The 12,392-nt window shown below is 51.4% G+C and overlaps 1 protein-coding gene across 1 annotated transcript; it reads left to right on the top strand.

Moving 5' to 3' along the window:
- The first annotated feature begins 3,043 nt into the window (after positions 1-3,043).
- Positions 3,044-6,327, top strand: LOC135372658 (uncharacterized). The gene is made up of 2 exons (XM_064606157.1): positions 3,044-5,593; positions 5,644-6,327. The coding sequence occupies exons 1-2, from the start codon at positions 3,044-3,046 to the stop codon at positions 6,325-6,327; spliced, it is 3,234 nt and encodes a 1,077-aa protein (XP_064462227.1).
- The last annotated feature ends 6,065 nt before the right edge of the window (positions 6,328-12,392 follow it).

Raw genomic sequence — 12,392 nt, 5'->3', positions numbered from 1 at the left:
TATATAGATACCGGAAACCACGAGAGGGGGCAGTGGCCCGACAATGTCCACATGGACATGTTGGAAGCGATTAGAGGGAGGTAGAAAGGCTTGCACAGGGGTGACTGTGTGTCTGCCGATTTTCGCTCCCTGGCAAGCCAGGTAAGAGCGAGTCCAGCGCCGGATGTCAGAGTTGATGCGAGGCCAAATAAAGCGTTGGCAAGCAAGACGCTGAGTGAGACGAATTCTTGGGTGAGAAGGTGCATGAAGCATTTTGAAGATGGAAAAACGAAATTGCTCGGGTACGTAGGGAGGTGGGGAGCCAGTAGAGGTGTCACAAGCAAGGGTTGTGTCCGCATATGGGGTGTGGACGTCTTGAATGTCCAAGAATGAGCCAGAACGGAGTTGTTGCAGCACTGGGTCATCGGTTTGCGCCGCTGCCAGGGCGGAAAAGTCGACGGTAGCTGGTAACCGCGAGACAGACGCAATTTGAGTGCGGGAAAGGGCGTCAGCTGCGGCGTTTTGGGTTCCCGTAATGTGGCGGATGTCAGTCGTAAATTCGGCTATGTATGCGAGCTGTCGAACCTCACGGGGTGTGGCTGTAGGGCGGTCGGCGTGTATGGCGTAGGTGAGTGGCTTGTGGTCGGTCACCACGTGGAATTCGCGGCCTTCCAAGAAGTAGGAGAAGTGCCGTATTGCCAGATAGATCGCGAGAAGCCCCCGGCCGAAGGTGCTGTATGTCTGGTCGGCATATCGGAGGGGCTTCGAGATTTTAAAAAGCGAGAGGCGTCCAGGCGCCTCTAATCTCTTGCTGTAGGACAGCTCCCATGGCGGTGTCGGAGGCGTCGACAAGGAGATGGGTGGGAGATATCAGGAAGTGGGTGGGTGACGAGGGCGGCGTCTGCCAGAGAGGTCTTGAGGGTATTGAAGGCAGCCACCGTATGGTCTGTCCAGTCAATTTTGGCTGATGGATTGGCTTTCGCGGAGAGGAGGGCGTTCAGTGGTTGCATGGTGGTAGCACAGTTCGGAATGAAACGTCGGTAAAAATTTATCATACCGAGATATTCCCGCAGCTTCTTCTGTGTTGAGGGTAGCGGGAACTCACGGACAGCCTGAACTTTGGATGGAAGAGGGCGGATGCTGTCTTGAGAAACAAGGTGTCCGAGGAACTCCAGTTCTTGTACGCCGAAGAGACACTTGCCGGGATTAATGATGGGTCCATACTGCTGCAGCCTTGTGAAGAGCTCACGAAGGTGTTGGCAATGATCTTCTTGGGTTCGGCTCGCGACCAAGATGTCATCGATGTACGCGAACAGTTAGGGAGGCCTCGGATAACTTCGTCGACGAAACGCTGAAAGGACTGCGCCGCATTTCTGAGACCGAAGGGCATGCGGGGATACTCAAAAAGCCCAAAAGGCGTAGTGATGGCCGTCTTCGCGATATTGTCGCGGTGCATGGGAATTTGGTGATATGCTTTCACAAGGTCTATTTTTGAGAAGGTGGTTGATCCGTGGAGAGAGGCCGCGAAGTCGTGAATATGGAGAATGGGGTATCGATCAGGAATAGTGACTCAATTAAGTGCGCGGTAATCTCCGCATGATCTCCAGTCCCCAGTCTTTTTGGGGACCATATGAAGCGCTGACGCCCAACTGCTGGATGATGGTCTGACGATTCCGAGGTCAAGCCTGTGCTGGAACTCGGAGCGGGCAATCTTAAGCTTCTGGGGTGCGAGATGTGTAGGCCGAGTGAACACAGGAGGGCCGGTGGTCTCGACGTGGTGGAAGACACTGTGCTTGATGGGTTTCAAGTCATTGGATGGAGACGTAATGTCGGGAAAGTTGACGAGGATGGAGTCGTACGGTGCCGGGGCTGACGGGCGCAGGACGTGGATTCCGGACGATGCACGTGGGGACGTGGTATTCAGGTAGCAACGCCCGTGAAACGGAGCGTGGTGGCTTCGTCGAGCAACGCCCGGTGGCGCACGTTGACGGCGAGGTTGAAATGGCTTAGGAAATCTGCGTCGAGGATTGGGTGAGTGACATTAGCGATGAGAAATACCCAGCAGAATGTGCGTCGGAGGCCGAGGTCGAGGGTAAGACTGCGTTCTCCATACGTGGTGATGTGGGTCCTGTTGGCAGCTTGGAGGAAAGGGTCGGATGAGGTGCGGCGGAGGTCAGTTGGTGAAAGAGGGATGATGCAGACTTCGGCACCAGGAAGGAGACTTTGGACATGCGATCAATGATAAAGAATTGGCGACCTTGGTGAGGACCAGCAACGGCGGTCGCCTCTAGTTGCCGGTGCCCGGGTTTCCCTTAAATATACAGGGTTCTTGGCACTTCGTGGCGGCCTTGCTGAAGCGAGTTGCAGAGTTGCACCTGCGCGGTACCAGCAAAGTTGATATTGGGGACGATTAGGGGAAGAGGAACGGTAACGGGAAGGGCGCGGTCGTTGCGGGCTAGGAGAACGTGGACGTTGAGAGACGGTGGCAACTGGGTCGAAGTGCTGATCGGAGTGGCAGGTTCCAGGCATAGATAGGCGCGACACGATGGCGGAAAGGCGCTGAACTTCAGTTTGTAGGGTGTCGCAGGAGGAGCAGAAAAGTGGACTGGGAGTTGGCAGGGGGGCGAACGGGTTCAGTAGGGCGCGATGGAATAACGGCATTGGTGCCGCAAAATTGTGGCGTTGCTTCCATAATGCGATCGGCGAGTTCTGATAAGTCGCGAAGCGACACGGTTGGAGACGCCGAAAGGATCATTCGTACCGTGTGCGGTAGCCGTGTTGAAAATGTATATGAAGACGACGAGGTGGTAATCGACATGGTGATGCGCGTGGGACAACTTGGGTTTTCTTCTTTCACTTGTACCTAGCTTTGCTCATGTACGGACGTACGTATGAGTTTAGTGAAAGCTTTCTGGGAGTTCATCGCTGTTAGCTTTTCTCCTCCTGTTGGGCTGGCCTAGGTCTGGCAGTTGCTCCATTGCCGGTTCAAAGTTTACCCTACAACATTTTGGTGCCGAAACCCGGGAGCAAGACGGCAGCTGCAACGACGTTCGAACCCTTCGCCATGCCTAACAGCAACGTTCCAGAGAAGCTTCAGGCCAAGCGGACAGCGAGAAGAACGCAAGCAACGAAGATTATTAACGAAGCTACCACTGCGCTTCAGGACCAGAGTGCCACAGCAGAGAATATCACCGCCCTACTGGAGAAGCTCACGACATGCAGCAAGCAGCTTTACGTTTTGGATCGGGAAGTGGAGGACAGCATCGCTCCTGAAGCGTTCAGAAGTGAATACGACTCTTTTCTGCAGTATGAAGAAAGGATAACAGAGTGCATCGCAAGGCTACGACTCACCTTCGAACGACTGCCACCGACTACATCGACGCCTACACCAGCAGTCACAACTACAAGTTCTCCGACGCCACAGATCCCTGACCGTAGTACCGGAGTCAGGCTGCAACGCCTTCAACTGAGGAAGTTCCGCGGAGATTTTACAGAATGGCAGCCGTTCTGGGATCAGTTCAAGGCCAACGTGCACGACAACAGGAATTTAACCAAGTCGGATAAATTCCATTACCTTCGATCGTTGTTGCTCGGAACAGCGGAGGCAGCCATATCAGGACTGCAGACGACCGAAGCGGCGTACGACGACGCTATCGCTTTGCTCACTCAACGGTTCGGAGACCACGGAAGGCTTGAGGAACAGTACCTAGGGAAGCTTAGAACGCTTCCACATGTTAAGTCTTCAACGGACACTTGCGGTTTGCGAAAACTCCACGACTACGTGCAGACGAACATATGCGGTTTACACTCTTTAGGCATACCAACAGTGACTTACTCTTCGATTATGACGCAAATCCTCCTGGCCGCAATACCGTCCGACATAGTGCTCGAGTACCATCGTTTGAACCTCCGGAGCATACAGAGAGACGCCGCAACACCAGCAGAACACGAAGTCGCCACGTTACAAGATGAAGGCGCTGCCTCCACAGCTTCCGCAGAACTGAACAAGGTGTTGGCTTTCCTGAAGGCGGAAGTTGAAAGCAGAGAAAGGAGTGGACTTTGCGACCGCCAGGATCAGAAACCGTCCGGCCAACGGAAGACGGGAGCAAAAGGTCATGCCAGTGCACCCTCGGCTTTCGCGTTGCACAACCAAACTGTCCCGACGAACTGCCTCTTTTGCAAGGCGAAGTCTCACGCCACTGAGAACTGCAACGCGGACATGTCGCAGGAAGACAAAAAGAAGACGTTGGCCAAGTACAGGCGCTGTTTTCGGTGCACGAAGGCGTTCCACAATTCAAAGAAATGTCGTTACAAGGGAAGGTGCTCGAAATGCAGAGGAAGGCACGTTGCCACAATGTGCGACCCCAACTGGACGGCCGCGCACGCTAAGGAAACTCAAGACAAAAGCGCCATCGAAACGACAGAAACTTCAGTCCTGATGTCTTCCGCGACCAGTATGAGCACTGTGCTCCTGCAAACGTTTCGTGCCTGGACTGTGTCGGGTACCAGGTGCCAGTATATCAGAGGGATAGTTGACAGTGGAAGTTCACGAACGTTCATCCGGGGAGATCTAGCAAGGGAGCTCGGTTTGAAGGAGGTAGCCCAAGTTTGGATCGGAATTAACACGTTCGCCTCAGACTCGGAGTGTCGGCCCGCAAAACGAAGCGTTGTGAAAGTGACTGTGCGAAGCCAGTACACCCACGAAGACGTCAAGCTAGCAGCCATCGTCATACCAGTGATATGCAGAGATATCCAGGAATCGCCGTTGGACAACGAACACGTACTTGCACTTCAGGACTGTGGTGAACTAATCGCCGATGTTGTGGCTTTTCCTGGTATGCGGCAACTAAATGGCAGTCTGCTTATTGGATCCGATCAAGTTTGGAAGCTGATCTCCGGCGAAATTCGCAGCTACGGGAAGCAGGAAGAGCTCGTTGCCATCGAAACGATATTGGGATGGACGTTCCAAGGCCCAAGCCAAGTGAAAGCTCTCGTCGCGCAACAAGCAGACAGCCTGATATGCGTGCTGAGAACAAACGTGAACTGCGTGCTCCTGCAAGATGAAGAAATAAGGCAGATGTGGGAAATCGAAAATGCAGGCATCAACGAAGGCGCCCCACCGACGGCATTGAAGAGTAACGTGCTAGCAGAGTTCCAGCGCACTGTAAAGATGGCAAACGACAGTTATGAGGTGCGCCTCCCATGGAAGAACGTCGACGTCCCACTGCACGATAACCGTGCTGTCGCAGAAAGGAGACTGAATCGATTGGTGAAACGGCTCGCCGTGAACGACGCCTTGGTAAGAGAATACGACAAGAACATTCGCGCGTATTTGTTGAACGACCACGCGGAACCAGTACCTATCTCAGAGGCAAAGACACCTGAACGCATCTACTACATGCCTCATCGTGAGGTCATCCGTCCCGAGTCTACGACTACGAAAATGCGGGTGGTGTTCGATGCTTCATCGCATTCTGGCAACTGTACATCGCTCAACGATCACTCGGAAAAAGGGCCGAAGGTTCAACCTGACTTGTTGGATACGCTACTCCGTTTCAGAACGCATCCGATTGGAATCACTGTGCAGACATCGAAAAAGCGTTTCTGCAAATCAGTGTGGACGAACTCGACAGAGATGCGTTACGTTTTTTGTGGTGTGATCAGGTGCCACTTCGACAAACCATTACATACAGCGCCAAAATGGTGGAATGGCGCATGCGGCGGGTGCCTTTTGGGACATCGGCCAGTCCGTTCCTGCTAGCAGCGACTCAGGAGCGTCATTTTCGTAAAGTCACCGGCGACTTAAAGGACACTGCAGACGTCTTGGCGTCTTCATTCTACGTGGACGACTTGCTGACTGGAGCACAAGACTTGGTGTCAGCAGTGAAGCTTTACAACGACGCCAACGAGGTCATGGAAACGGCCCACATGCGTCTGCGGAAATGGACGTCCAACTGTTCAGCGCTTGAAGGCGTTTTCAGACATGAAGAGGAGAGCAGTACGAACAACAATCCAGTTACAAAAGTGCTTGGAGTTGTTTGGGACAAAAAGAACGACACACTTGCGTGCAGCTTGGACTCAATTGTTAAATCGGTGCATGTTGCAGGCACCAAGCGAAACGTACTCCAAGCATCGGCTAGGATTTACGACCCTCTTGGCTTTCTACACCCTTTCACGGTTCGAGCAAGAATGATTTTTCAGGCCTTGTGGGTTGAGGAGGTTGGCTCGGATGCGGAGATGCCGAGAGACAAGCAAGACCAGTGGAGTCAATGGTGCAGGGAGCTACCGGAACTGGCTGAGGTCATCGTGGATCGCTGTATGTTCCCGAGTGGTTGCAGAAACCCATAACTCCATATCTTCTGCGACGCCAGCCCGAAGGGTTACGGTGCTGTAGCCTACCTCCGAGGGCAGAACGAAGACGGATCGACGACTGCTACATTTGTTCTCTCGAAGTCACGAGTAGCACCGCTTAAGCAGCTGACTCTGCCACGTCTAGAGCTGATGGCGGCGTTAATCGGCTCAAGAATGATGCACTACTTGAAAAGAATTTTCACCGGCATTGAATTTGAGTCCTTTATGTGGTCCGACTCGATGATTGCCCTCTGGTGGATCAGAAGACCGCCTACCGAATGGAAACAGTTTGTAAGCAACCGTGTCGACGAAATTCAACAAAAGACTGATCGACGGAGATGGAAGCATTGTCCTGGAACAGAGAACCCCGCAGATTATCTAACCAGAGGTGTAACGGCAGAAACAGTAATCCGCAGCAACGTCTGGTGGCACGGACCCGATTGGTTACTCCTCGAGCCATCAAGCTGGCCAGAAGACGGCCTCGAGTAGGACACCAGACCAGATGACGAAAGGAACCGGAAAGCAAACGTCTTACACACTTCGGTTTCGTCAGGTCCACCGCCAATTGATACAGCCAAGTACAGCACTTATCAACGACTGATAAGAGTTACTGCGTGGATCCTTCGTTTTCTGAACAACATGCGGAAGCCGGAAAACCGACAATCCGGTTGTTTGGTTGATGAAGAAATGAAAAGAGCGGAGAAATTCTGGGTGCAGCAGGCCCAAGCGGAACACTATGCGGAATAAATTGCTCAGCTTCAGACGGATCAGACGGTAGCACCGGGATCCAAACTCGCCGCTCTGCGACCCTACCTCGATGACAGCGGGATTATTCGTTTGCAGACACGGCTACAGTACGGTTCAGAAGCAGAGGACGTGAAATGCCCCGCCATTCTTCCACGCGAACATCACTTCACGAAGTTGGTCGTCGATCAAGGTCACAGGAGGACCCTGCATGGTGGACTACAGGATACATTAAACGACATACGAGAGCGCTGGTGGATTCCACAGGGCAGACAAATAACAAAGAAAATTATATTTCGATGTGCCACCTGCTCACGTCATCGCCTGCAGGCGGCTTCAGCTCCGACCGCCGCATTGCCACCTGAGAGGATTGTTCGAAACCAACCGTTCGAGGTAGTGGGAGTGGATTTCGCGGGCCCAGTAATGGTGCGCTCCGGAAGTGGAACATCGAAGTCATACATTGCTCTTTTTACGTGCGCTACCACGCGGGCAGTGCATCTGGGACTTGTCTCGGATCTCACTGCGAGGTCATTTCTTGTGGCGTTCCGTCGTTTTATCGCCCGTCGAGGACTTCCCACTACTGTGTACTCGGACAACGCACTCACCTTCAAAAAAACGTCCCGTGAGATTCAAAAGCTCCAAAGCAACGTCCGGAAGAATGAAGTGCAGGACTATTTCGCCAATCATAAAATAAAGTGGAGGTTCATAGCCGAGAAGGCAGCGTGGTGGGGCGGATGGTGGGAGAGATTGGTCCGCACCATGAAGCAATCTCTCCGAAAAGTCCTTTTGCGACAGTCCTTAACGTTCGAGGAAATGATGACCGTCTTACAAGACGCCGAGGCTTCGATAAATTCAAGACCTCTAACATATTTACATGCATCGCCGGATGAACCTGCTGCGTTGACGCCTGCTCATTTGTTGATTGGCCGACGATTGGTCGCACTTCCAAACGGTCAAGATCAAGCACCGCCGCGGTCGACAGTGACAGATGTTTCCCGCTGATGGCGATATCGGCAGAGAGTATCAGACCATTTCTGGAAACGATGGCGCGCGGATTATCTTCTTCACCTGAGGTCCGCCCACATCTCCAAGCCGGTGGGGTACCACACATTGAAGCAGGGAGACCTGGCTCTTCTTCACGAGGAAGGGACACCACGTAACCTGTGGAAGACTGTGCGAATAGTGACCCTCCACAAAGGGCGAGACGACAAGGTGCGAGCTTGTACCATCAAGTTGCCACCTGGGAACATCACAAGGCGGCCAGTGCAGCTAATGTATCCCCTGGAGACTTTGGAGGAATGACTGCAGTCATTCGGCGGGGGAGGATGTTGAAAATGTATATGAAGACGACGAGGTGGTAATCGACATGGTGATGCGCGTGGGACAACTTGGGTTTTCTTCTTTCACTTGTACCTAGCTTTGCTCATATACGTACGTACGTATGAGTTTAGTGAAAGCTTTCTGGGAGTTCATCGCTGTTAGGTTTTCTCCTCCTGTTGGGCTGGCCTAGGTCTGGCAGTTGCTCCATTGCCGATTCAAAGTTTACCGTACAACAGCCGTTGGAGAAATAATTCGCGGAGTACTGAATCGTTTAGGGATGAGGACTCGCTGCCAAGGAGATGGTACATTCGACGTAAGAACTGGCTGGGAGTGCGGTCTCATAATTCTTCAGTTGTGAGCAATTGCCGTACTCTCTGTTGTAGAGACTCGAAGAGGCGTTTAATGAGCTGTGTCTTCAGGATGGATGTCGTAAGGGTTGGTATCGGGAGGTTTAACAACAATGTCGCTACTTCAGCTATGATGTGGGCAGTAAGGGAGGTCAGGACATGGTGGTACCTTGACTGCTGGCTGGTAATGCGCCGTTTGACGAATTCGGCTTCTACGAGGACGAACCAGAGTGCGGGATCGTTTGCCCAGAAACTCGGAAGCTTCAATTCTGTGACATTGACCTGGGGAGGAAGGCCGTGCTGCTGAGAAGCTGTTGGAGTTGGGGGTTGAGCCATGGCTGGCCAGTGATGGTAGAAGGTGCGGTCGTTCTGCCGGGTCACCAATTGTGGGAGCTAAAACAGGAGCGACCACAAGAGACTAGTATCAGGCGAAAAGTGAAGAAGGTTTTAATGGAACCGGGTAAAGCCAGCGGCCGGGTGCGCAAGATGCTGTCTTCTTCCTTGAGCCAGGCACGATGGCGCTACAAGCCGCCACAATGTTTAAATTGGACGAGGACGTCTGGACCAGATGAGGACGTCCCCGGGCTTTTTATGGTTCATTGGGCTATAACATCTATTGACAATATATGTTGAAAGGAATCTGTTATCAAATGCCGCGATGCAAATGGAGGAATTTACACGTGTGACGCGCAGGCGGAGTCTACGTTTCTAAACACGTAATCCTCGTAACACGCACACACAAAGACATATGAGATAAATTCTAAGTGACAATCAGATTTTGGGGGAAGCGAACCACACAGCTGTCATCAGAAATGTTTAACCAATATACAATGAGGATGAGCACTATGCGCAGTCACAATGGAAGATATGTAATCTTAATTATAATAAGCAAATATTCATTATCTAAACTTCATCTTTATAAGCAGCACAAGCCACATGTAAACGTAGGTCCAATTCACAAAATGTACCAGAGGTTTCCCGTAACCATACTGAAAAACTATCACCCTATTGTTAGTGTCATAGCACACGGGCACTACAAATGGAAACTAAATGGTATACTTTAATTTTATAAGTTTTTAGCTCATAATGAGGTAAAATGCAGACTCCACACTAAAGATCGTTTTATAGTTTAAATTTTCATAGTCAAAACTGTACACTCTTTCTTACATTTTTTGAAGATATCGATTAAAAAGTTGCGCATATAGTCACACATACTATACAATATATTTGATTGTAGCTTAATTCCTAAAATTTATCGATTCACTTCCAGGAGACAACCTCACTCGCTCAGTTTGCTTTAGCTCACTTTGACAAGCACTTGTTACGTGCATCGTATTGTGTTTCTTCTGCTTCAGGTTTTTTGCTGTGTTTTTCTCCTTCACACTGAGTCACAACATAATTTCTGGCACTAATGAGGTTAATAAATATATTATCACTTGTACTTTTTTGTATGGCTACCCTCTGCATGTCTCTACTTGCATGTAGAACGCGCACCGCACACCTGTTGTAACGGAAATACATTTGCGAGTGAGGTTGGCTCAACCTGAAAAATGCGCAACGATAAGCGCACGCACAGCCCTACGCCCGCCCTGTAAGCGCACGGACAGGCCTCCGCCGCCTGCGCCGCCAACACGCGCCGCCTGCCGCGCGGTGGAAAAAATTCGTGAGTGAAGTCGGCCAAGGGGTCAATAAACGGGCCAAGCATTATCATCCCCGACAATACGACCCCTAATAGTACTACTTCCGGAATGTGGAGGCAGGTCATTTCCGATGAGTCTCTTAATTGCATTCACAACTCCAAAGTAGACAAATTCACTTTCCGCATGAAGTTTTCACCTCCGTGGTTCTAGGCGTCGACAGCAGTGTCTGCGCATCACGGCGGAGCTCATTATGATACTGTTGAAAGATACAGAGAAAACTCGTCAGATGTTGCAGGGGAAGCTGAACTTGAATTGCCCACATTGGAAGCTGCGCAGCTAGGGTCATCATCTCTGGGCTGGTCCTGCAGTTTGCAGCACTCCTGTTAGGGTCAGAAAGAAATGCTTCCGACGGCATCATGCATAAAAGTTGTGTTTCTATTCAGAAGGCACATTGCAAATGTACTACAACTGACAAACACAGTGGCACGATAATCATGGCATGCATCTGCTACCACGTGAACGTTTATCGCACACAAAAGCAGGCATGGTTGCCGCTAGACTGTTTTGGAAAGGGAACACCTAACAAGGGTTTTGGGCCAGTGAGAAGTATTGCCCTACTTCCTGAACAAGGTGGAATGCCTGCCTATAATTTGTTAAAATGATGTAATAAAAAAGCAACATTCATTGAGCATATTGAAAGAAGCCTGAGCTTGGGTGCTTCCAGCTCCTTTGTGTTGTCTCTTCTTTCCGCCTAAGCTCAGGCTATTTTTTTCAATATCAAATTGATCCCCCAGACTGCGTCTGTGCTATTTTATATATTGGTAGAGCAGAGGGATATTTGCTATATTTGCAGTGTTTGGTCTTTTAGGTAACATGATAAGCAGGCCACCTTTTCAGCAAAATGTTTTTCTTTATTTCTTTTTTGTCTCGGTGACTACAGTAGAGAAAAACACATTGCGCAGTGTACTGCTCCTTTATGTTAACTGTTACTGTTGATTTTTTTTTCGTCCATATGTAGCTATCGACGATGCTAGGCCACGCCCCTCGTGACCCGCCAAGCTCATCGGGCACGCATCATCATTCTGCCACTCGCGCTCACTCTAGTCGCGCTCTTGTCCAGTAAACTGGCTATTCTTCCTGCTGCCTGGCCTCGACTCCTTTCTTCACGTCGCGACAACTGGTGACCCGAAGACTATAAGCACCAACATTCCGCGCATCCAGACGGCACAGGCTTGCCTACCCATCGATCTGGCACCAACACTTCGCCTGGCACTTCGGCCGCGGCCGTTACCGATGAAGACCCGACCGTTTCCCTCCGCCTCCCACCATTTTGGAGTCAAGACCCGGAACTTTGGTTTGCGCAAGTTGAGCGCCAATTCGACGCCCGGCATATCACAGCGCAGACTTCCAGATTTGGCCACGCCGTTAGGGCCCTTCCAGTCGAAATCACTGCTGAGATCCGTGATCTCATTCTCAGTCCACCAGCGCAAGCTCCGTATGACACGATAAAGCGCGAGCTCCTTGATCGAACAGCGCTCTCCATCCATCGCCGCTTACAAGAACTGCTGGGAGCAGAGGAACTTGGTGACCAAAAGCCTTCACAGTTACGTCGCCGTATGAGGCAGCTTACGGGAAGCACACCTGTTGACCCCGCTATTATGCACGAGCTATTTCTTCAGCGCCTTCCATCCGACATACGCGTTGTCCTAACGGCTGCTGGTGAGATGTCGTTGGATGATCTTGAGCGCCTCGCCGACCGCATCCTCGACTTACGTACCACTTCATCTTCCTTGGCATCCCACCCAATCTGCGCTTCGCGCGCTGCGCCTTTTCTCCATCCGTCTTAGCCAGCTGCCCTGTCCATCCCCGAATCTGCCGTTCAGCCTATCGCCACAGACCTCACGGCGACTGTCAACAGCCTGCAGTGCAGCGTAAATCGTCTGACTGAGTTGGTGACACGCCTGACTACCCTTGTGGTAAACGCAACCACGACACGTCACAGCTCACCATC

This window comes from Ornithodoros turicata, unplaced genomic scaffold, assembly GCF_037126465.1.
Source record: "Ornithodoros turicata isolate Travis unplaced genomic scaffold, ASM3712646v1 Chromosome16, whole genome shotgun sequence".
Classification (NCBI taxonomy): domain Eukaryota; kingdom Metazoa; phylum Arthropoda; class Arachnida; order Ixodida; family Argasidae; genus Ornithodoros; species Ornithodoros turicata.
Note: the sequence above shows the minus strand (reverse complement) of the source record. Positions and strands in the feature narration are given on the sequence as shown.